Here is a 25,105-nt window from a genome sequence, read left to right as displayed (position 1 = left end):
TACCCACACACATACATGGCACACGGCACACACACATACACACACACACTCTTGCAAAGTGCGTTTTTAAGATTTCCACTCTGGAGGGTGGTTTCACTTTTTTGCGTTTTTAAGCCCCAAAAATGCCGTCGCCGTCTAAACGAAAGGCACATCTGATAAAATATTTTGTCGTTTTCACCCGTGAGCATATTTATGTAAACAGGACCTAAGTCTCTGTTATCACTGTAAACTGCATTGCTAGAATGGAAAGCTTGACAGACATAGCAACAGTACCTGAGGGATGGGGTTTAGCGAAGGGTCTAATTTGGTTGTTTAATCTGAGGAACCAGCAACAGAAAGGAGGGCTGCTGGGAGTGTGACAGACGCCAGTGTGTGTGTGTTTTATACTATACGAATGGTCTCAGCCAAAAGCAGAATCATCTGCCTGCAGTTTAGAAGTGGTGAATTTACAGCTCACAGCAACCTTTCTTTTATTGGTAAAATAACGTGAGAAAAAGAAAAAAGGGATACATGTACAGTATATATATATGCGATATGAGATATGAGATATATAAGAGTCTGATAGTGTTTAATCAGGTTAGATCCAGTAGGGCATGTGCGGGCTCACAGCAATGTATTACTATATAGTCACTGGCTTTTGTTTGACATCTAGATCCCTGGCCCTGCAGTCCCATGTCGAAGTGTCTGTGGGCAAGACACTGAGCCCCAAATTTCTCCCGATGCTGTGAATGTGGGGGAATGTTTATTTTATGGAAGTCACTTTGGATAAAAGCATTGAATGAAATGTAATGTAATGTAACCTATAAATACAGTGGACGGAAATAAATTAAAGCCCCTATGCAGGGAAGGCAAGTAGAGGGTTCTGAGCCCTTTTTTGAAGCAGTTTACAGACTCAGCTGATCTAACAGAGAGAGACAGCAATGGCAAACGCGCAGTCACCCTTGGATTTGCAGAGGGAGCGGGGTATGAATAAGAGACCTTAGTCGGATGATTTTAGTGCACCTAGAGGTGGTATAAGGACGTGGAGTTCAGAGATTCAATTCAAATCAATTTGATTCATAGTATCAAATCATAGCAAGAGTTATATCAAGACACTTTACAGAGAGAGTAGTTCTAGTCAGTGTTTTGTATGAGTTGCAGGCTGGACAGGGCTGCCTGACTAAGACGAAGAAAAGCACGTGTGGATGCTGTGAAGTTGTTAAAGGTCCAATGTGTAGAAATGTCTCCCATCTAGCGTTGAGATGATATATCAATCAACTCTCTCACACCACACAGTTCAGAGTACATATTACAGCTACGGTAGCCTTCACGCTTCAAAAAGCCGGTCTCTGGCTCTTGTCAATCTCCTTTTTCTTTTTCTGGGTGAAGAAGAAGACTGCTGTTCCTGAAATTTAGATTTTGAATAAGTGTGGTCCTCCATGTTTCCTTCTTCAAACTCAGGGGAAGCTGGGTAGCTACGATACCCGTTAGCAGCGTTAGCAGCAGCTGGGAGTTTATCATGTGACAGCGAAAACACTAAGGCGGAGCAGTATGTCCTGTATGTCCCTAACCGGCTAACATATTTCTAGATGGAGCATGAATATGGAGCGTCTACCCCAGTTCATGCAAACGCAAATGTAACATTTCAAGCCAAAAGGAATCCTCTGAATTGATGGTGGCGGTCAATATTCATGAAAAAGGACAAGTTAGTGAACGGGCAACACAGATTTAGATAATGAACAACTAAACATGTTACACACTGGACCTTTAAAGCAAGGTTATAATAGTTTTGAATTTTTAATTAGTGTTTATAGTATATTAGTTTTGACTTTTCAATTTCATTTTAGTTTTTGGAGTGAGTTTACACTTTGAGAGTTTTACAGTAGCTTAAGTTTGTTTTTGTTAGGGCCAGATATAATGTTTCAGAAGTATCTACATATACATTCAAAATACATGGTTGGAGAATGGCCCAATCTCTAATGTTTAATCTATGCACTACTTTAATGTCCAATGTGAACTAATTGTGGCACAGCACCATCTTCTGGAATGTAAACTTTGTTAAATTTCTGTGGTTCAATGTCACTGTGTTGTCAGAAACAGATGTGGTGTCCTTTTTCAGTAGCAAGATATTATATCTTAAAAACGATTTATGGTCATTTCTTTTTCAATTTTTATTAGGTTTTTAACCTGGCAATATAGTTTAAGATAATGTTCTTGTAGATTTTCTTGTAGGTTTTAGTTTTATTTAGTTTCAGTTTACTAAAAATATTTTCATTACATTACATTCATTACTAAGTAATATGTAATGAGTGACTGATTACATTACTCAAGTAACCCAACATAGTGTAAGTCTGTGGTCATAGAAATCTTATATTAAAAAATATATAAAAACAAAACCCAGTTCAGTTTAGTTTCTAGCTGACCCACTAGCGGAATTAGGTTTGCATCTACAGAAAGCCAAGCAGTCCACAATCACAACAATTATAAAAACAAAGACAAAACATAACAGTAGAAATAGGACAATGTTCCCCCACTATGTGGGACCAAGCGATGCGTGGTCAGGTGCCTTTGACGTTTGTTACTGACGCAAAGATCTCCTTTAGCATTTAGCCCTTTGGCGTTATATTTAGACCTGCTTGGTTGAGACTCTTGGCGTCACTTTTTAACGTCTGGGTCAGGACGTATGTTTAACTGACATACGGCACAAGAACGGGACAGTTAGGTTTAGGAAAGAACGTGGGTGGGGTTACAAAATGTACTTTTCAGTGACACGCGGGACAAGAAGTCCGGTTGAGCTGCTGCTATGCTCAGAGTGTCCCATACAGATGCTAAAGGGTGATTTTTGCAACGGTATCTGACACTGAGAGCCACTGACCAAGCATCAGTATTTTACGAGTTGGGAATGAGAACGGGTTGACCAAACGAAAGGTCGGCTGTTTGACCCCTGCAGTCCCATGTCCAAGTGTCCTTGGGCAAGACACTGAACCACAAATTGCTCCCGATGCTGCGCCATCGGTGTGTGAATGTTTATCTGATGAGTTTGGGAGCACCTTGTACTGCAGCCTCGGCCACCAGTGTATGAATGTGTGTGAATGGTGAATGGTTCCTGTACTATGTGTAGCGCTTTGAGTAGTCGTTTAGACTAGAATAGCGCTATATAAATGCAGTCCATTTACATTTACTTACTTTATTTGCAGTGAATAGAAACCTAGCTCCTCATGATTTTAATAATTGAATACATCTGGTCAGTATACTAGTGGCATTAGTGATGGGTATTTGTAGTATGGAGGCAGGGTGTGATTAGATGTGTGACATCCCCCCTGGAGTTTCAGTCTTGTTGGCGCAGTGCCCCTCCATGCCTCCTGGCTCTTCTCAGTGGGTGATAGGCGATGTAGGCCAGCGTGAGTACAACCATCCTCATTTAGTTCCAACGCTCACCATTGGCCCAGAGATACCCGTGTCATTCGGTGACATGTTCATAAATTATGGTGAACACCTGCGTGGAGCTGAGACAATACCGCCTGCCAGGGAGGTAATACGTTATGGCTATAAACACACTGGCCTCTTTAGAGTGCTGGATATGGATGAATACCCCAGCCCAGATGTCTACTTAGCCTTGCAGTGTTTAGCCTTTTGCCTATATTGTTAATTACAAAATCAATACTGTTGTTTTTCATCAGGACCTCTTTATCTCATCACTGACAGTATCCAGTATGCGACAGTAAATGTTACATCAAATCAGCGGTGTGCCTTAGAAATCCTATTCTTCCTGTGGTGTATTTCCTCACTTCCAGCAGGATAGAAGAGGATAATGGCAGCCAGTGAGAGATGCCAGATCTGTGACTGCAGCTGTCTCATGTGTCTGGGGCAGTTTCTTGCTACCTCTATTGATTTGTATTGATCCAGACCCTCTGCCTGCAGCTGTAAGCTAATTCAGCCTGCTGGTTCTTCCGTTGACATTTTCATTGCTGTATTGTAGCTTTATTGAGTGAAACCATAAAGCACTGCTTAATACAGCCTCTGACTTTATACTCTGTGCACAATACATTACTGTATTGTCTAGTGATAGACAGTTACAGCTCAGACTGTTTTTAATGGCTACCCTCACTGGGAGATTCATGCACAGTTTCGTAAATCACACCCTTTGACTATATATAAGTGAATAACAGCCCAGTTAAGATATTCAGATATTGAATTTTCTTTTTTTTTTCTTCACTTTTTTAGCCAAATAAAAAAATCAAAACCAAAGATGTTCAATACTGGCATCAACTGTAGTTTTGACATCAGCTTCCACTTCTTGGATCTTCTACACTGCTTTATGGTAAACCCTGGTGTCAGTTCACCACGACTCATGATGTTTTCACTGCAGGGCTCTTTCATTATGCTGTTAGTTGAACTGGGAAGTCGGAATTTCCAAGCTCCTAGTAAGAAATGCCAACTGGAACTCCCACCTGATGTCGGTTTCCAACTCAGAAAGTCGGGAGAACCTCACCAACTTCGACCGCACAAACCAACATGGCTGCTCGAAGCATAAACGGCACTGAAAGCTGTAGTAATATACCATTTATTAGCACTTCTGTCATATTTGTGTTTCATTAAATCAGTCTACACACAGTACTGATCATCTTCTATCTCTGGATATGTTGCTACGGTGTTATCGTGCATAATGGGTTGTTATCAACTAGTATTCCCACCCCCATTTTTCCAATTTGTAACTGGAACGTGATCAACTAGGGTGTGACGTAATTCCCAGTTCCGACCTCCGACATGGAAGGCAGCATTGAGATGCCTTTGTTCAGCTAGGTTTTCCCTTGCATACAATTAGTATCAACCCGAGGCTCTGTGGCTAAACCAGTGCAGCAACATTCTCTAGGTTTTAACTAAGAGGTCAAAGGAGGGAAATACCTACTTGTGTCTAATTTAGGGGATCATTTTGAATTTATTTGCTGCTCATTTCTCAACTTCTCAGTTTTTTATGTAAATGGCCTGCATTTGTGTAGCGCTTTTGTAGTCTTAACGACTAATCAATGCACTTTTACATAGTACAGGAACCATTCACCATACACACACATTCATACACTATAGCAGAGGCTGCAGTACAAGGTGTCACCTCCTCATCAGATAAACATTCACACACATTCACACATTCACACATTCAATGGCACAACATTGGGAGCAATTGGGGGTTCAGTGTCTTGCCCAAGGACACCTCGACATGGGACTGTAGGACCAGGGATTGAGCCACCAACTTTCCGATTGTTAGACTACCGCTCTACCACCTGAGCTACAGCCGCATTGCTACCAAGTTTTATTAATATTATTATCAATATTATTTGAGCTAAGTTCTCATCAGTGAACTGTTCTTTTACAATATTTCCTAGCGATCTAATCATCAAAAATAAAATTACAGTGTGGGGAGGGATGTGACATCTCTTCCCATGGATTTCCTCTTAAACAGTTTTTGACCCTTTTTTTTGTTTTGCTTTTGATAGGCTTTATGCTATACAAAGGGAATAGTGCTAAATGATTCATTTATTTTTGTTTTATTTGTAAGTATGGGATAATGTTACTTATTTATTATCTAGTGCTCTTAGTAAAGCGAACTTTGCCATTTTGTAACCTTATCGTACCGTAAAATTGTTATTTTGTGATCATGGAAAAACCTTATTACTGTGTGAGTAATGCTTTGCCGATTCTGGACCTACAAAGGCTCCCAGAACTGTTAACACCAGACAAGGCTAATGATATGCAATGCTGCACCATTCCTCATGTCAGTTTTCAGAAGTATTGATTGAGTCTTCTTCTGCTCTGGCTCTGCATCTGCTGCGCTCCTAACAGGGGTTTTGTGCTGAAAGTGATGTTTACTTAGACCTATAATTGCATTCTCATAAATTCAGTGGAAGTGCAATCACAGTATTGCACTGGGAAGCACTTACGGGATGTGAAAAAGCAGTAGTGTTGTCTATAGAAGCACTTTAGAACTATAAATAATATTCAAAATCCTGTTGGGATTGTTTTATTTTGGCAGGTTAAAAATAGTTCTGGTTGATTACAACTTAGGTCTTACTGTGCTATTCTATTGATCATTTGATCAGACAAGCCAAACGTTTATCCATATCAGATTATCTAAACCATGCTATTTGGAATATAGCCCTGATAGTGTTGGTATACTCCCTTACGGTACAGATAAATTGTGCATGTATGACTCTGCATGTAGGTATTTTCAGTGGGTCGAAGTCAAAGCATGAAGTCAGTCTGAAACTGAGATGGAGGTTCACAACGGACAGTTTGCATAATATCTTTACTGTTTGCCTTTTTGTTCTCTTCTAAATGTTTGGCTAATCTGGGTGTTTGCTGTCTGATTGTTTGACTTCTCTTTTACAAGCATGGTTGTAATACACATTGGCCTTTCCTTGACCTTCCTCTGTTGTCTTACTCTTCACAGGTCCATGGGGTCGCTGTATGGGCAGTGAGTGTGGACCTGGCGGCAGCCAGAGCAGGGCGGTATGGTGTGCTCACTCTGAAGGCTGGACCACCCTGCACACCAACTGCGACCAGACGGAACGGCCGGACAACCAGCAGAGCTGCTTCAGAGTGTGTGACTGGCACAAAGATCTGTATGACTGGCAGCTGGGTGCATGGAACCAGTGTGTCCCGGTGTCGATGCGAAGTGCTGGGGTGCAGCGCCCCACTGTGTGTACCCGGGGAGAGGAGGGCATCCAGACCCGTGAGGTGGGCTGTGTCCAGAAAGCAAACGCCGAGCCCGCAGAGGATGCGATCTGCGAATACTTTGAGCCCAAACCACGCCTAGAGCAGGCCTGTCTCATCCCCTGTCCACGGGACTGTGTGGTATCGGAGTTCAGCTTGTGGACTCACTGTTCTAAAACCTGTGGGATGGGCTTACAGAACCGCATCCGCTTCGTTCTGGCTCCGCCACTGTTTGGCGGGGCAGCCTGCCCAAACTTGACCGAGTTTCACACATGCCAGCCAGGGCCCTGTGAGGGAGAGGAGAGCCTCTACAGCCTCAGGGTGGGACCCTGGGGGCCCTGCTCTGTCCCGATGCCAAGGCAAGCCAGACAAGCTGATAAACCACCCACAGAGAGTGACAAACCATCCAAGGAAAGTGAAACACTTTCCAAAGAGGGTGACAAACAGTCCAGACAGAGCGAAAAAACATCCAAAGGGGGTGACAAACAATCCAGAGAGGGTGACAAACTGTCCAGTGAGGGCAACAAACAGAGCAGAGAGGGCGACAAACAGCACAAAGAAGGAGACAAAAGGTCCAAAGAGGGTGATAAACTGTCCAGAGAGGGACACAAACCATCCAGACCCAACAAAAAACTGGGCAAGGCAAACAGGAAACCAGACAGGCCATCCCGGCAGGCAGACAGGCCCAAACGACAGAAAAAGGCTAAAAACAAAGAGAAAAAAGACAAAATGAGAGAGAAAGTCCGGGAGAGATTAAGGGAGAGGGGTAAAGTGAAGGATCCTGAGACCAGAGAACTCATCAAGAAGAAGAGGACCAGAAACCGTCAGAACCGCCCGGGAGGAAAGTCCTGGGACCTGCAGGTCGGCTACCAGACCAGAGAAGTGTCCTGTGTGCATAAGAGTGGAAATGTTGAAGCTCTCAGGTAAGAATGACATAAATTCATAATGAAATAAGTTTCCTTATGTGTCACCTCACATGCATGTGATCTACAATGATGTGTTTCTTTCCAATGCCTTTGTGTGACTGTATGCTTCTCCCTTTCTCTAGTGGCTAGTCTGCATAATAATTGGTTTCAGCATTTAGACTAGAATAATGGTAATGTCTATGTCAAGTCTAATGTTTTTTATCATCAGATTAGAATTAGGATTGGGTAAAGGTACATTTTAAGGTTAGGTTTGGGAGTAAGTGCCCAGGGTCAGGGTTAGGGTTTGGCATGTTAAGGATTTTGTGAAGTCCTGTGTGCCCTGACTACTTTAAAGCAAATAATAAAGGAGCACCCATAAGGCAAGGGCTCTTTGTCTTTAGGGTTAGCTGCATTTGAAGTGTTTCCTGATCTGACGGCCCTCTCAGCAGGACAACTTATTTGTCAGTGCCCTCCAAAACTCACTGTTAAAAAAAAAGCTCTATGATGTGACAAAACTATGGTTAACATTTGGTTTAATTTCGGCACAAAACGACTTTGGTCACGCTTTACAAAAAAACCAAATGATGTCATTGATATAGTTGGGCCATGAAATATTGGTCCCCCTAAAGTTTTTGTGTGAATTGACCTTCCTATGACAACATTGTGCAAATCCAATATACTCATCATGCCATCAATGCCTTTTTGTGTATGACATCGCAAAGTGTTCATATAATAAATCCAATGTTGATTTCTTCAGCGGATAGTAACTTGAGAAAAGTGGCTTTTTGAAAACCAACAAAAGAAACTAAACTGAACAGCTGATATGATAAAAAGAGGCACAACACTCTCTTAAGGCCAAGAATGCAGGACTTCACTGATGAATGATCATGGCATTTCGTTAATCTTCATCAGAAGATCAGCAAATTGCTTTCGAGTGTGGCCAGACAACATGATGTGTGACCTAAATAGTTTGAAACATACTAATATACTGGTGTTGTACATACTGCACTGGCTCCACCTGCTTACTTTTTTGTTTACAACCACTTTACATCAAAAATATATTTTTTACTACAGTACCTGCTAACGAGCTGTTTATCCATTACAGAATATATACTTACAGTATGTGCATACCTGTCTACAACCTGTTTACAATACAGTTTATACATTTTAATATTAATCTACCACAGGATTATATTTAATTTGTTATATTATCTTGTATTCCTAAATTTTAACTACAGCTTTAATGTCATGTCTTTGATTCTAATTTGATTTTGCTGAGGTGATTTGTTACATGTCATCTCTCTCTCTCTCTCCCCTCATTTCCTGTCATCTCTCTACTATCCTCTGTCATAAAGGCAAACTAAATGCTTCCCCCCAAACAAAAGCCTTACCCATACCATACTGTAGTTGCCATGCACAGATGTTGTAGAAAGAGGATTTTATAAATGTCATTAAACGCCACAGTAGCAAAACAGACATGAATAAATATACAACATTCCTTGACTGACTAACCTTTTGTTTATACTTTTTCATTGCACAAGATTATTGCTATATTTACGATATACACATTCATGTGTTATGATTTGCAAAGTTTACTTTTGTGTGCATTATATTGCCCATTGAAGAGTCTGTACTGTTAAGCTTGTTGACATATTTTCACAGAAAGGGATGTGGCTTGTTTGTTGTGCACTGTCACATTGCTGCACGATCCAGCTCACAATGCATGTCTGTGGCACTCAATGGCTTCAAGTGTCACAGCTCAGAAGACTTAGTCATATTGTATGTGTTGTAATAACCCTATAAACCTTCAGTTTGATCGTTGTTTTCTGATTCAAATTTAATATTTAGTCACAGCTAATTGAGATTATTCACAATCCTACATGAAGGCTTGAGATTAATTAGTGGAATTATTAATGCTATCCATATATTATGTACTGTATAAGGCCACAGTGCTGGGCCTCATTAATAATGGTCGTAACAAGAATTGCTGTCAGTTTCAATTAGTCAATGTTGAAGATTATTTTGTTTATTCTACTTCCTCAGTGTCCATACAGCTTCTCCCACCTCAATAACACTGGACACTTTTCCATCCTAAGATGTACATACTCAATACATGTTTTTTTCAGCTAGGTCAATGTCCATGTGGCTTCTGAGAGCCATGTTCTTTGTTAGGAGATGAATGGCCTCATTCTGTCTCGCTGCGCTTGCTCGGCTCTAATAGAGGCCACTGAGCAGCATCCATTACATCCTGAGAAAATCGAGGCTCTTGTGATACATTTGCTTTTAATGAGGGTCAGAATTCACATCCTTCAGACTTTAGGCAAAAGCCAATCGTCATGTTTCACTCAAGTAGCCTATTATATTTATATGATACACACTAGGATTGATATCAAGTTTGGAATATTCTTTTTATCCAAAAGAGAAACACATATCCATTATCCTTTTTTAGCCCTTCTAGCAATGCCAGAGAGTTTATTCTGACACCCTGCTCTAATGGAGAACTGTATGTCACAGAATGCACAGATGGCTAAAGGCTTGAAAGAGGCTTAGTTGATAGTGATGACAATATTAATGTTGACCGGATCCCAGAGTCAAGTTTATTTACAGTTAGAGCCATACCTGTGGGACCTTTTTTTTTAAATCTCGTGGCTAAAAATGCTTATTATCCCCAAGTGTCCAGGATGTAAATGATGATAAACTCCACTGGGCCTTTATCAAGTGTTTTAAAAAGGCATATTGTAATTGTAAAATTGCACTTTTTCATGGCTTTTCAACATAAATATGTGTCCCTGGTGTGAGAAAAGACCATCCTCTTTCTTTTTCTACTGCTCAGAAAACGTGTTGACAATAATCACAACATCCTATGAAGGACATTATATCTACATGCCATTGTGATGTGTCTTTTTAGCATAAAGTATTTCTTTGACATTATATGATGATGAGTATGGTGACCGACAGGGGCAAACACCCTGCAACTTAAGAAAACACACACAAATAGACAAAACACAAGCAAATTAAGAAAACAACTTCATTTGCACAGCATTTGGGTGTATTTTGGCAAATACACACAACACAACCAAATACATAAACACACTGCAAATACACACAACACAACCAAATACATAAACGCACTGCAAATACACACAACACAACCAAATACATAAACACACTGCAAATACACACAACACAACCAAATACATAAACACACTGCAAATACACACAACACAACCAAATACATAAACACACTGCAAATACACAGAACACAACCAAATACATAAACACACTGCAAATATAGAAACAATGCAAAAAGAAAAGCACACAAACCCCCGAAAAAAAATGCCATGCTGCATCCAGTTTTCGGTAGGGGGGCCTTAAAGAGACAGACACTAAAACGTTTCAGAAAGAGTGTGAAAACAGGTGCAGCAGCCATTGGCTATATATATATAAAATAATGTGTTTTTTGAACATGCATGCAAACATGTATTAGTAAAAACCCTAAATAAAAGTATGAACCTGAAAGTTAGCATAATATGTCTCATTTAATGTATTTGCATTCCAAAATGGTAACAGGGTTTTATTGTTTTGACTGTCCATGCATACTTTAATATTGGAATGAGAAATTGATTCTGGTGGTCCAAAACGCAAAATCAACAATCTGTCAAGTGAAGAGAATAAGTTATAAAGGCAAATATTTAAATGCAGGATTATAATATGAAGAAACTTGTTGTGAAAAGTAATGACAAATAAGTATTTTGTATGTGTTTTGAGAACTTGCAGCTACTAACCACATTGCATTTGGAATAGATATTTAAGGTCACACAAGCACAAGAGGTAGTTTGTGTGGAAAACTTACACACTGGTCATCCCTCAGTATTCTTCAAATGAACTGCTTGTCGTATTACATACCGTGATAACATATTGTGGGGCTGAAAATCCTTATGAAAACTACATCAAAGTGCAAACTGTTACATTTTGTATCTGTAAAGCCATAAGGTCCATAGTCACATCTATGTCTAGATCGTGCTGGTTTAGCTTTACTATAAAATTGTTAAAAGAAAAAGGAAGCTCAATGGCTGCAGAACAAATAGAAAAAAAACTAAAAGAGCAGACAGTTCATTTCTACACAAATGTGTCTATTCAACAAAGTGGATTTAACAACCTTTTCCCTAAACCCACTTTCTGGAATACACCACTGATGTTGAGGGAATATGAGGAAAAATATAACTGTTGAGACTCAAAGGGAAGAGAACCAGAGAAGGGAAGCAGTGTGTCATTATCCCAAATGGCCTATCTGCCTCTACCACACATAGAGAGAGAAACAAGAGTCTTTCAACTCCTCAGAAATCCCATCATCAAATGAAGCCATAGTGCTGTGAAGCAGCTGCTGAAAATACGGATAACAAATTGTTTGGGTTCGTAATGAACAACTTTTAAACCCTGCTTATCAAATTGGCTGACTCGGACAAAGGAAAGCTGCAGGCATGTACAGCAGCATTTCACCAGTCTTTTACATCTGTGTAATCCCTACACAACAGTCACTCTACTTGGTTCTTAATAATCCACTCTGTGTATGTAGAGGCATTTTAAAAGGCAAGCAAATGTTGCTCTTTGTCTTGCTGTCTTTTCCCTGTCTTTATCCACTGTATGTGTAGCTCTCTGTGAACACTGTGATGTCACAATGCTCATTTTAACATTATGAATATAGGCAGGGAATTCACAGGTTTTTGAATTTCAGTCAATTTGGACTATTTTTTATGATGTTATTTTGCACAAACTATTATCTACCTTATAGCCTATGCCCAAATCATATGGTTATATGCATTTAAAATTATATTCCTTAAGACTTTCATTATATCATTGATACCTTTTTATGGCTGACATTATTTTCATCAGCTATAAATGCATTCTACTGTAATGACCTCTATAGTAGTTTGTCATTGTTACCTGCAGAGTCCAGGTTCAGTATGTTATTTAAATTTAAAAGATTCATACACAATGATGCATGCATGTAGCCTACTGTGCATAATGTGCAAGACAAATACCATTGTTAGTCCATTATTAGTTTGTCAGACAACATTGTTGATAGAGATGCCCTGACACCATATATGAGCATTTAATGGATCATAATAAAGCCTCAAAGAGCTCCTATTATACTCCTTTTTAGCGACATTTTTGTACTCTTGGGGTCTACTACAATAGGTTTACATGCTTTGATATACATGAAAAATGTTGCTGGCATTCTCAGTAAGTGACATTAAGTGTCATTAATTGAGGAAATTCAAACAGGAAAGTTGGCGAGGCGTTTTAAGCAGTTGAGATAAAGTGCTGTCATTGGGAGAGAAAGCTCCATTTGGAGTGGAATGTCTTTTTTGTACTTTATACATCTATTACATACAAAGAAACTAAATAACACAATAAGAGATGGGAAAAATAAAAAAAAAAGCATAATAGGGGTCTTTAATGACAGTAATTCGTAATGGGGCTCTATTGTGCAGTAGAAATTAGAGGGTGCACTGTGTGTGAGTGTGTGGCTCTGAATACTGATGCTGGCAAAACGGATTCAATAAAATAAACAAAACTTTATGCTTAATTCGTCAAATACAATTTGACAGTACAATGTAGTGAAATTCAATTACTGCATCTTAACCCATCCTGAGTATCAGGAGCAGTGGACAGCTGTACATACAGCATCTGGGGGAGCAACTTAGTGTCTTGCTCAGGGACCCTGACATGTGGCAAATCACAAAAACACTTAAAGGTCATGAAAAGCAACTTGATGATGAATCCACCTTCATTATTAAAAGGTATTGGTATCGTACCGGTGATACTGGCCCTGTATTTACTTGGATTGGATCGATAAAATTAGGTAGTTAAAAAGAAATCCATATTTCTAAAATAGAAATTTAGGAAACGGTTCAAATTTGACCCGAAGGCAACACAAGGGTTAAAATGTCTTGTATTGATTGTTGTCTGTTTTAATACAATACCATAATTATAATCAAAATGATATACACATTTGCCTCACCACTTGAGGTTTCTGCCTAAAAGGGAGTTTTTCCTCACCACCGTCGCACTAAATGCTTGCTCTAGTTGGGTCTCTGTAAATTATAGTGTGGTCTAGACCTACTCTATCTGTAAAGTGTCTTGAGATAGCTCTGGTTATGATTTGTACTATGAATAAAATTGAATAAAATTGAATTCATTTTGAAACATTTATAATTCATAACATAACACATCCTACATTAAGGTATTAAAGTTTCATCTTGTCTTACGGTATCTTGTCTTCTCATCTCCAGCCTGTGCTCTCAGGAGTCGTTGCCGGTGACCTTCCAGGCCTGCGTCATGACCAAAGACTGTGATGTGACTGAATGGTCTGAATGGTCAGCTTGTTCCAAGGAGTGCTACGACCCCAACGGGCCAAAGGGGGAGCGCACCCGTACCAGAAAAGTGAGCCAGTTCCCAATCGATGGAGGAGCAGATTGTCCTGAGCTGGAGGAGAAAGAGTCCTGCAGCCCCCTGGGAGACGGAGTGCTGCCCTGCATAGTGTAAGTACTGGACAAGGAGAGAAAGAGTTATTCAACTAAAGTGTTAAAAGTTCACATAAGGGACTGTTCGTTATTTATTTAAGGGGCCAATGGAGGAGTTTTGGGACCTTTAGCAAAAAAAGACATGACCCTCCCCTCGCCAGTAAAATAATTTCTATGACCCTCCAAAACAATTTGGAAAAAAGGCATGACCCTCCCCCAACAATTTATTGATACCTTCTGTACTGGTTTGCGCTTGGCAAATATCCAGATTCCCATTGGTTTTAACGGCCATGACATAGTGACTAAACCTTTACATTCTCATGTGACGAATCCCACTCCTCTGTTATGGTGGGGGGGGGGGGCATTTCAGTAGATTTACTCACTAACATTGTTGTGGAAACACAATAAGTATGGAAACTAAATGCACACTTCCTGCATTACTGCATTACTTCAAATACCAAGTTACTCCTCTAGTAAACTAGTATTCACTTGAAATAAAACAATAAAATATTGAGACCATTCAGCAAAGCACTCTGGGTAACATTCAACACACAAACTGGTTGCTATGGACTCGTCACGAGGCTTCCTCCACTTCGCCGTTTAAACAAAGTGGAATAAACGTATAAAAGTCCAAATCTACACAAAACCCGCAATCACTTAGTAAGCTGACATCAAATGTGGCATTTAGGAAACCTTTATTGCAATCTTGGCACGGTAAGATGTCCAGACTAGTGCAACAGTCATTTTCGTTTTTTACGTCCTGCTGCTCCCATTGTCAGCCAGGAAATATTTTTTTTACTAAAGCAGTATATGAAATCAGAGGTATTACCTATCACCATTTAGTTGTTTTGTGTTATTTAAGATATTTATAAAATATCTGATCATGTCAGACGTAATTATTCTACTCATTTTTTAAACAATGCAATTATCCGTTTCAGTCACCAGGGGGCAGCTTCCCATGCCCCCCCAGCAAACTCTTAATACATCCATAGGTCAGACCTATCTGGTAGCAAAGGAGGGCCGGGACTAAGTGCTACATGGAAAAATATGTACCAAACAAGCCACTTTGAAATGTTGCTGTTTCATGAATACAAAAGTATTCATGAAACAGTCCCCCCCCCCTGGACTGAAAAATGTTGGATGACCCTCCCCTCAGCAAAGAATAAAAAGACATGACCCTCCCCTATTTTCCTCCGGTGGTCCATTCCATAAATACCGAACGGTCCCTAAGTACATGTAGAATGTGTCATGTATAAGCAGTGTTTCCCCTAGGATTTCTTCCAGCATGGGTGCTGAAGTGAGTTTTATTCTGTGCTACTGGAAGATATTTAGTGACACAAGATATCTCAAAATCAGTATCAAGAAGTCTTCTTGTGCAGCCAGACCGTACTCCAGAGCTGAAACATTGCTGTGGAGATGAGTTTGGCAATGCAGGACTAACTCAGGATAAACTTTGACCTTGCATTAACGGGATAGTTTGGCTCTTTTGAAGTGGGTTGTACAGTATGAGGTCGTTATTACAGTTATTTATTTATTTATTTGACAGGGACAATGCACTGCTCCTTAGCAGTACCATAGTTAGCTATACGCTCATTTTCATCTGTAGTCCCTGGGCAGGAAACATAGGCTAACATCTCTGTCAGAAGGGAAACCACTGGAGTATAAAAAAGCTAACACAACAGTAAAGGACAACAATCAAATTCCACAGTTGCTAATATGCATAGGAATACGGAAGTTCTGTTTGAGGAATTGTAGTATCAGAGAAAAGGGCTGTCTGAGGAAAAAAAAATTAAAATATTCTAAATATAGTGTACACTTACACTGATAAAGATTTTCTTAGGTGGGCCTATTTTAGGTGGCTTAACTATGTTTTTCTGCTGGCCCTGTGTGCAGATAGCCTGTAGCTTTCTTTCGTGCCTGTACTCCCGTCTGCTTCTCTAAACGGGGCGTGCCGACCGCCAACAACCTCATACAACCCCACTTTAAAAATACTATCCCTTTAACAATTTTCACTTTTAACACTTTCAACTTTTAGTCTAGTAGTTGGTAATGCCCAAATATTCAATAGATTACCATGACATTTGGTTCACACATTCATGGTCCCCAAAGGATGAATCCAAACCACTTTGGTGATTCCTTGACTTTTCTTATTGCCCCACCATGGCATGACATTTCTGGTTTTACTGTAATTTAAGTCTCAACAGCTATGGGATGGACTGCCAAGAAATGTGATCCACATATTCTCAGTCAGGATGAATTGTAGTAACTTGGTGATCTCTGAACATTTCATCTGGCACCATCATAGGGTCAACATTTAATTTGACCACCTGCAGAACTAAAAGTAGTTTGTGTTTAGTGTTAATTAAATAAAAGCACTCCTGTGCCTATATACAATGGCACAGGAGAACATTGACTGTAGTTGTTTATCAAATGTCTGTCAAATGTCTGTCTCAAAGCAGAATGACAAGAGAGACAGTTATGTCATCTTAGTTTAAAGGTGCAGTAGGTAAGCCTTCTAAAACTCCCTTTCTGTCATATCTGCTGAAACTGACCCTATGTTCCAGTAGAACTACACGAAGCAGGTCATTTAGTGGTGGCTCCACCTACAGCCTGGAGTGAGATTTACAAAAATCCACATCTCCCTGTTCAGATGCACCAATCAGGGCCAGGGGGGTGTCTAACTGCGTGTCAAGTCACTGCTCATGCACACGCATTCATTCTCCCTTGTGGGGGGAGGGGCTTAGGAGACCGTTTTGGGCTTTAGCGGAAAGGGGGGGGGAGGGACTGAGAAGTTGTCGATGTTCACATTTTTTGGATAAGTCCTGGATCTTCACAATCCTACCTACAGCACCTTTAAGGATGACTTTACAACACAGCCTAGCATTCAAGCACTGGGGGCTAATAATCTACTGGTCACCTAACAAAAATAGGTGAAAAATAGCAAAATGTTTATTTTCTTTACCATGTGCATATATAAAGCTAAAGCAGTCAGATCAAAGGTCACTGGATATTATGTTTCATTTCCTGTTCCAGGCCATTCATAAATGAATGGTTTTATTTGACAAATGTGATACTTTTCTGAGTGAACTATGCAAATTATACATACATTTAAATGTCCTGTATCTGGCTAACACCAATGAATGACCAATTTAACACATACACTGCATAAGGAAATGAGCTGCAAATACAGAAAACACAATAACAGAACTAAGTTACACCACAACATAAGAGCCCGGGGGACACTGAACTAAAAATTAGCAAAAGTCTAATGCTGGTAGGTATATAGACATATCTCCAGTGTTGTGTGGTCCATTACTGGCACTGGGGCGCCGCCCCTGCTGCAATTCCAATCGTGAAATACGTATTTTGATAAATAATAATTTATGGTATCGTTGTGTGTATACATTTCAGTTGTTACTTACATTATATCATACATTTTCACAGAAACATGTGACGACTAATGAAAAAGAGCTGCCAATCAAACTACACTCCAAGTACCACATACACTGTCTGTATTGCATAGCGTTTCGTTTAATGCCCGACCCATCATCATACACATCAGATATGCCATACAGATAGTGGTCATGATAATTTAGCTGGGATATGTCATTGCATTTTTACTGAAGCATCTACAGTGAGAATGACATGACAAGACGCTGCTGGTATGTTGGTTTATACAGACAACAATAAGTCGGGTATTTCGACGGCTGTCATATGTGCTCGGTGAATGTTGCACTTCATTCTGTCAAGCTGTTGACAATTAACCAGATGGTGTTGGGCTTATGGGAAAAGGTGTTAGTGGAAGACAGATGCTGCTCAAAACTAAAATAAAAGATATTTTGAGTGAACAGATTTTCTTATTTCTGGAACAGAATCTGAAAATTCAAGTTTCACTTAATCTCTCTAAAACCCATGTATTTAATATATTTAGTTATGTTGTATGGGCAGAGTAAAATCATGCATCAACACTAAATCAAAGTCCATCGACTGCTGTCTTTTGTTTGACATACAGCAGGGAGTGAGGCAGCAGCCTGTCCATGGTACTGAAGAACACTTTGTTTGCGTGTCCCCATCTGGGCAACTTTAAGCCCCAAGATGCAATGCTTTCCCAGGGGCCTCATTGTTCTGCAGCAGGGCAAACTGCAACTGAGAGTCAGAGATACCTTGCTCATTAATATCTAGAGCCTTTCATTGGCAACCTCTAATGAATTCCATTATCAGCAAAGATGGAGGCAGGGTTTACATTTTCTGACCTCAGGGTTGAAACCACAATGCATTATTGCTGAGACGACTGCTGCCAATTCACTAGCCAGACACAAACCCATCTATGCTGCAATTAACAACCTCCTTTCAGCTTAAAAAAATCGAGTCCTGAAGAATTATCCTGTGGAAAGTCTGGTTAAATTGCAAACCCTGAGGCATATTGTAAACAGAGATCTCAGGTCAATAAAAACAAAAAAAGTCTTTTGGAGATACTCACCACCATGGCTCACTCAGGCACAACTGATGCCGTTCAGTGGTTGCAAAAAGCCGTGCACACTCTCCCTCGAAGCAATGAAAACAAGCTGCAAATGGTTTTTAGAATCAGATTTCAGAATGTTTTCATAGTTTGTTTCAGTTTTCAATTAGCCATTTGTTTTACAATTAGACTTTCTATAAATAAATTCCAATTAAGAGTCAGATTATTAATAATACACCTTAATCTGTAAAAAATGAGTAAGTGTACTAAAACACTCAAGCAATGCATCTGGTTTGTCCAATGTAATTGTGATGTCCATGTCAAATAAAAATCTAATAATAATAATAATAATCTTATTTGTAAGGCTGCACAAAGTGTTGTGTAAACCAGTGGTTCTCAAAGTGGGGTCCGGGGACCGCCGGGGATCCTTGAAGGGTTTCCAGGGGGTCCCCAACAAAAAAGGGGAATCATTTATTTTCACTATAATTTCATAATTTCATCACGTAACACAATGACAATGATTTAATAACTATTTTGCTCATGGGTTTCATTTACTTTCTGTAATAAAACATCTAAAAGCAAAAATTCTATCAGGGAGGGGACCCTGGGACAGATGTGGGTCTAATTTGTGTCAGTTTAGGGGACATTGATGTGAACAAGTTTGAGAACCACTTGTGTAAACATCCCGTTCTTTGGGCTAGGTGTAGCAGAAGGAAACAAAGAGAAAAGTACAGCCTTCAGCACACACACACAAAAACTGTAGGCACTTCTGTTTCTGTAAAAATGTATGATTAATGTGAGTAACAACTGAAATGTATACACACACACACACACATCTATACCAACAATGTTTTTTTAAAAATCAAAATACGTATTTCACGATTGGAATTGCAGCAGGGGCGGCGCCCCAGCGCCCCTAATGGACTACACAACACTGGAGATATGTCTATATACCTACCAGCATTAGACTTTTGCTAATTTTTAGGGTTGCATGTGATTCTAATAAGACCAAAATGACTTTGGAATAAAACAGTACCATTCATTGGTTTGTATTATTATATTTAAATGTATGTATAGTTTGCCCCTTAGAAAAGTATTACATATGTCAAATGAAACCATTGATTTGGTAAACGTATACAATGCATGGCCAGTCACGGGAAATTATACATAATATCCAGTGAGCTTTGATCTGACTGCTATATGCACATGGTCAATATGAAATTGTGTTTGGACCGGACAAATACTGTAGACCACACTGATAGACATTTGAAAGAGCATTTGTTGTATTGATCAATTCAACTCTATTCTATTAATCAAATTATGTATTTTGAGGAAAGGCAATATGGGGCTGATATACTCTATCAGACTAACTCGTCATGTGTCCACCTCTGTCCTCAGTTACAGCTGGAGGACTACGGAGTGGACAGAGTGCAGGGTGGACGTGCTGCTGAGCCAACAGGACCGTCGGCGTGGAAACCAGACGGGCTTGTGTGGAGGCGGCATTCAGACTCGAGAGGTCTACTGTATCCAGAGCAGCAGTGATACACCACCCAAACTCAGCTCGCTCCGGAGCAAAGAAGGTAACTTTCCCAGCATGCATTTCTTCTATCGTCTCTACAGTTCTCTTGTATGGCTATATATTTGATCTCTATGTGCCTTATTTACCACTCATTAGTGCAAGTGTTCACTTTATTTAGCTTGTTTGATTGTATCTTATTTATTGATTGAAACATTTCTGTGTTGAAAACCACATGCAAGAGGATAAAAAAGCACAGGGAAATGAAAATGAAAGAAAGAAATTCTTAGACCAACATGTCTCAAGCCAAAGTTTTTATTTTCTTCTGCGTCTGACTGAAAACTCTGTGGGTGTCCCTTGGCGCAAAATCTGTTTGTAATTTTTATGGACAGAATCTCCTGGCACAACCAAGGAGTGGAGGCATCCAGTTAGCTGACTTTGAGATCTCTGCTTTAAAAAAAATAGAGTATTAGAATCTAGTGGTACAAAAATATAATGATTTTGAATGCATTTCATACAAACATCTATATACCTCATTAAATGTTACACTATGGGACTTCTGTTCTGCCTTCACTTTGCCAGAGAAAACATTTCCCAACTGCTGTGGCTTTGGCTGTAAGTTAACACCATCTGGGTGTATTTACTTTGGTCACTAGGTCACTATGATACATTAGACTGCCACAGGCGCAACACTGTATCTTTCCCCATAAGAATACTGTAAGTAAATCATAGTGCCTAGTATTTGTGGTTATTAGTGGTGAGGAACCTGTAATGACTTACTAACTTTTATAATGTTAAAGGGATTCTTGTGAGCCGAAAGTTGTTCGTATCACGAACTTATCAATGCTTTATAAAGCATTAGTAATTGATTTATTAACCATTGAGAAAGCAATTAGTGAAAACATATAAACTGTTTATAAAGGGTGCCATTTCAGAAAGCAACATTGAATCCTATATCTAATGGTCAAGGAGTGGATGGTATAAGTAATGTTAAGATCAAACCAAGATCTGAATAATTAGCATGTACCATCATCATGTCAATTATCACAAAACCAAGTTTGTTATGTTGGGATCACAAGGTAATCATTTCAGCTTTATGTAGTACTATGCAGCATGCAATTTGGCGCACTATGGTTAAGGTTAGAGAAAGACAGGTCTTTTTTTACCTTTTGAAAAAGTCAATGTCAACTTGAAGCAGAATACAGGAGGGGCTCAATTTTTAAATAATACACCAAAACCACAATCTTTCCCAACCATAACCTAAGAGTTTTAGTAGCCTAAACCCAACCGCACACGGGACACAGGACTCCAGTGTTAGCCTGTTGGTCCTGCATTTTGTTCAGCTTTTATCCCCTCTGATTCAATTCAATTCAATTTTATTTATAGTATCAAATCATAACAAGAGTTATTTCATGACACTGCAGATAGAGTAGTTCTAGACCACATACATATTATTTACAAAGACCCAAGAATTCCAATAATTCCCCCAAGATCAAGTATTTACTGCGACAGTGGCGAGGAAAAACTTCCTTTTAGGGAGATAGGGACAGACCCAGGCTCTTGGTAGGCGGTGTCTGATGGTGCTGGTTGGGGGGGTGATGAACAGTGGCAATAATAGTCACAATAAAGATAATGGAACTATGGCCAGAAATAGTAGTTGTAATAGTTCATGGCGTAGCAGGGCACTGCAGGGCATCGCAGGACGTCGCAGGGCGTAGCAGGGCGCCGAACAGGACCACGGTGGCAGCTGCAACCATGATTTAGGTGCCACACTAATCCAAGGAAAACTGCTGGGTGAGAAAACATAAGGACTCTGGGGAATAAGCTCCCCGGAGCTAAATCTGATTACCTCCTTATGACTTCTGTAACACTTCCTGGACTAGAAAGAAATTATGCCTGTAAACATAATCTGGCAAAACCATTTCTTATGATATTAGTATATGAATGTTAGTAGACAGGGTTGTACAATTACTGTAACCAAAGTCAAAGAACACTGGCAGCCTCATTTATCATTTTATTAGGAAAACATCTGTCTTAGTTCCCAAATATTTATTTTTGGTAAAATACTGAGACCCTTTGCAAATAATCCACAGCTTAATTCCAGTTCTATGACTGTAGCTGCATGGTAATCATTATATTGAAAGAATTCATATGGCCTATGAAGGCCGTTTATTATCTTAAATAACAATCAAACAACATCAGGGATAAGTAGGAACAATATCTGGGTGACAGAAGCGAAGATGGTCTGTGAAGTAAATTGTAGCTTTTTTAATAGCACATATTTTGACACAGGCTGGTTAACAACAGCTTCAAATTCATCTGTAGGAGCCTGTGTGGCAGACAAAAAAGTTGTTTATGAGCTTTTGAGTCATCTGCTTAGGCTTGTGTTTCACACACCAACCAAAGTCATGTCATCTGTTCCAGCTTTGCACACAGTCACTGATATCCTCCTGCTGCTTTACCAGCCATGTGTGAACCAGAGTGGAGAATTAAAAAGGTTTTCCCCTCATATTAAATCTAGGACTGAGCTATATAAATATGCTAATGAACGTGCAAAAGTCACACAGAGTGAATAGCAGATGAAATATGAGCTTTCACAAAAATTGGTGGCATTACTGAGCACACTTAGGCTGCAAGTGGCCTGGTAGCACGCCCATGCTTATCCAGCACTGACACAATAAGTCTCAGTCCATCTGGCCGGGGAGGCTGAACTGGCGTCTGCTACTAGAAATTATTCAAATCAGATACTCACAGCCAACCACGCACTTTCATCCTTCAGTGCATTTTTACTTTAACTTGGCACTTTTCCATGTTCCTTATGCCATAATTTCCAGTGGCTATTTCTGAATTTCTTTAGAACCCCCCTGCTCATACTGTACCTTCTTGCATTGCCTTTCTGCAGCACCTGCTTATCCACCTCCAAATGCCAATTTTGTTAACAGTATTGATTCTCACTTTCCACCATTCCCCTTTACAATATATTGTCGGGATGAGAAAGGAAATGTGTTAACATGGTGTTAAAGTGTTTTTTGGTGGAAGATGGAGACATTAATAGGTATTATGACAGGTGAAACCTTGCTCCAAGGTGTTACTAACAAAGCATGGTGGCAGAGGGAGAAAAGTGAGAAGAAAGAAGAGCGTATGTGATAAATGAATTCCACATCCTCCTCCTCCTTCTTCTTCTTCTTCTTCTTCTTCTTCTTCTTCTTCTTCTTCTTCTTCTTCTGTCTTGTATAATTTTAACTACCCTCTAACTTGGACATGCCATTATGTAAATGAGAGCCTTTATTCATCCTTTGCACATATCTCACTACTTTCTCTCAGCTGTTTCTGTGTTGGCAACATTTAATTCCTCCATTGCAGTCTTACTATGGTGGCCATTGCACTACTGACAATTGATTTTGTATTTGCATAATGTCAACTGATTGGCTAGAAGAAATGGAGTTTCTGGTCAAACAACTGTTTCTATCTTGCAAACCTGAAAACTTTCACACTAGCATATCAGCCAGTAGGTAAAGTTGGAGCTTGCTTGGAAAATGTTAAATTCTAGGTTCACCATTGGGCATGGTTGGGAAATGGCAGAGCATGTTCAAAAAATGTATGCCTCCCACATACAAAACAGCCTCCTGATTCCTCCTTAATTGCATCTCCTTCAGTTATCTAAAATAAGGTGTTCCATGGAACCTAACTGGCTGTGTTTATTGGTGGGAAGCCAGTGTGGGAGGAAGTTAGCATGAAAAGTGTGGCAAGAAAAAAAAGAAAAAAGAAAGTAAAATAATAATGATAAGTATTTTTGAGAAATTTGCAAATTTTTTCCAAAACTGAAAAAAATATTGGGGTTAATTCAATTAAATTTGATTCAATTTTATTTATAGTATCAAATCATAACAAGAGTTATCTCAAGACACTTTACAGAGAGAGTAGGTCTAGACCACATTCTATGATTCACAAAGAACCAACTAGTCCAATAATTCCCCCAAGAGCAAGCATTTGGTGTGACAGTGGCGAGGAAAAACTTTGTTTTAGGCAGAAACCTCAGACAGACCCAGGCTCTTGGTAGGCGGCCATCTGTCACTGTCGGTTTGGACACAGACAATGATACAGATATACAGATATAGAGAAATATGATTCATAATAATTATAGCAGTTGGAATGGTGAACAGTGGCAGTTAGAGTAACAATAGAGATAGTGGAACTATGACTAGAAATTATAGTTGTAGCAGTTCAGGGCGTAGCAGGGCGATGTGGGGCATGGCAGGGCATAGCGGGGTGTTGCGGAGCATAGTAGGGCGTTGCGTGGCGTTGGTGGCGTTGCGTGGCGTTGCGTTGCGTGGCGTTGCGTTGCGTGGCGTTGCGTTGCGTGGCGTTGCGTTGCGTGGCGTTGCGTTGCGTGGTGTTGCGGGGCGGAGCTGATTGTCTTGATTTGTGTTTACCACTTGCAGCCGTCTTTAAAGCCAGGAAATCTAAATCCTCAGGCTGATGGGCTCACAGACATTTTTATCTTTAAGGAACAATACGAAATAGACCCTTAATGTAACAATGATTCTTAAATGTGCCCCAAGATATATACATTAAAAAGAAGTGAAAACTTTTAACACCCCCCAAAGAATAGTGAGTGAGTCCGCAGATATAGTGGAACTACACCTTTAACAACCTTTAGCATTGACTTCAGGCTTTGGAATGCATTCTATATATGTGATGGCTCTTATCAAGCCCACAGTAACAGTGTCATTTCTTAGTTCTTGTGTCAGAACATGCAGTGGATGATTTCAATGTGATGAGCCAGTTTGTGTGTCTCAATTAGGCTGATGTAATCATTTGCTTTCATGGATGATTAGCAAATCCTAGAGTGACTGAAATAGGATAGTCTGGCAGTATCTGTGAGCACACATCATTGCCAGTCCGATTACTGGGAGCTACTACAATCCCAGATCACTGCTTCTTCTTGATTTGATTTACTCACAGTTGGAAAGGGAAGGATTTACTCAGTCCTGAAATTCACGTGCAAAGA

At 39.8% G+C, this 25,105-nt stretch overlaps 1 protein-coding gene across 1 annotated transcript in view; it reads left to right on the top strand.

The window, feature by feature from the left end:
* Positions 1 to 25,105, top strand: part of thsd7aa (thrombospondin, type I, domain containing 7Aa) — a 192,683-nt gene that overhangs the window by 62,513 nt on the left and 105,065 nt on the right. Inside the window, exons 2-5 of the mRNA XM_078267643.1 lie at positions 6,425 to 7,063; positions 7,382 to 7,610; positions 13,889 to 14,137; positions 19,977 to 20,158. Of these exons, the coding sequence (XP_078123769.1) occupies positions 6,425 to 7,063; positions 7,382 to 7,610; positions 13,889 to 14,137; positions 19,977 to 20,158 (1,299 nt within the window). The remainder of the gene's footprint in view (positions 1 to 6,424; positions 7,064 to 7,381; positions 7,611 to 13,888; positions 14,138 to 19,976; positions 20,159 to 25,105) is intronic.

This window comes from Sander vitreus, chromosome 14 (genome assembly GCF_031162955.1).
Source record: "Sander vitreus isolate 19-12246 chromosome 14, sanVit1, whole genome shotgun sequence".
NCBI classification, from domain to species: Eukaryota; Metazoa; Chordata; class Actinopteri; order Perciformes; family Percidae; genus Sander; species Sander vitreus.
This window is presented reverse-complemented; position numbering and strand designations above follow the sequence as displayed.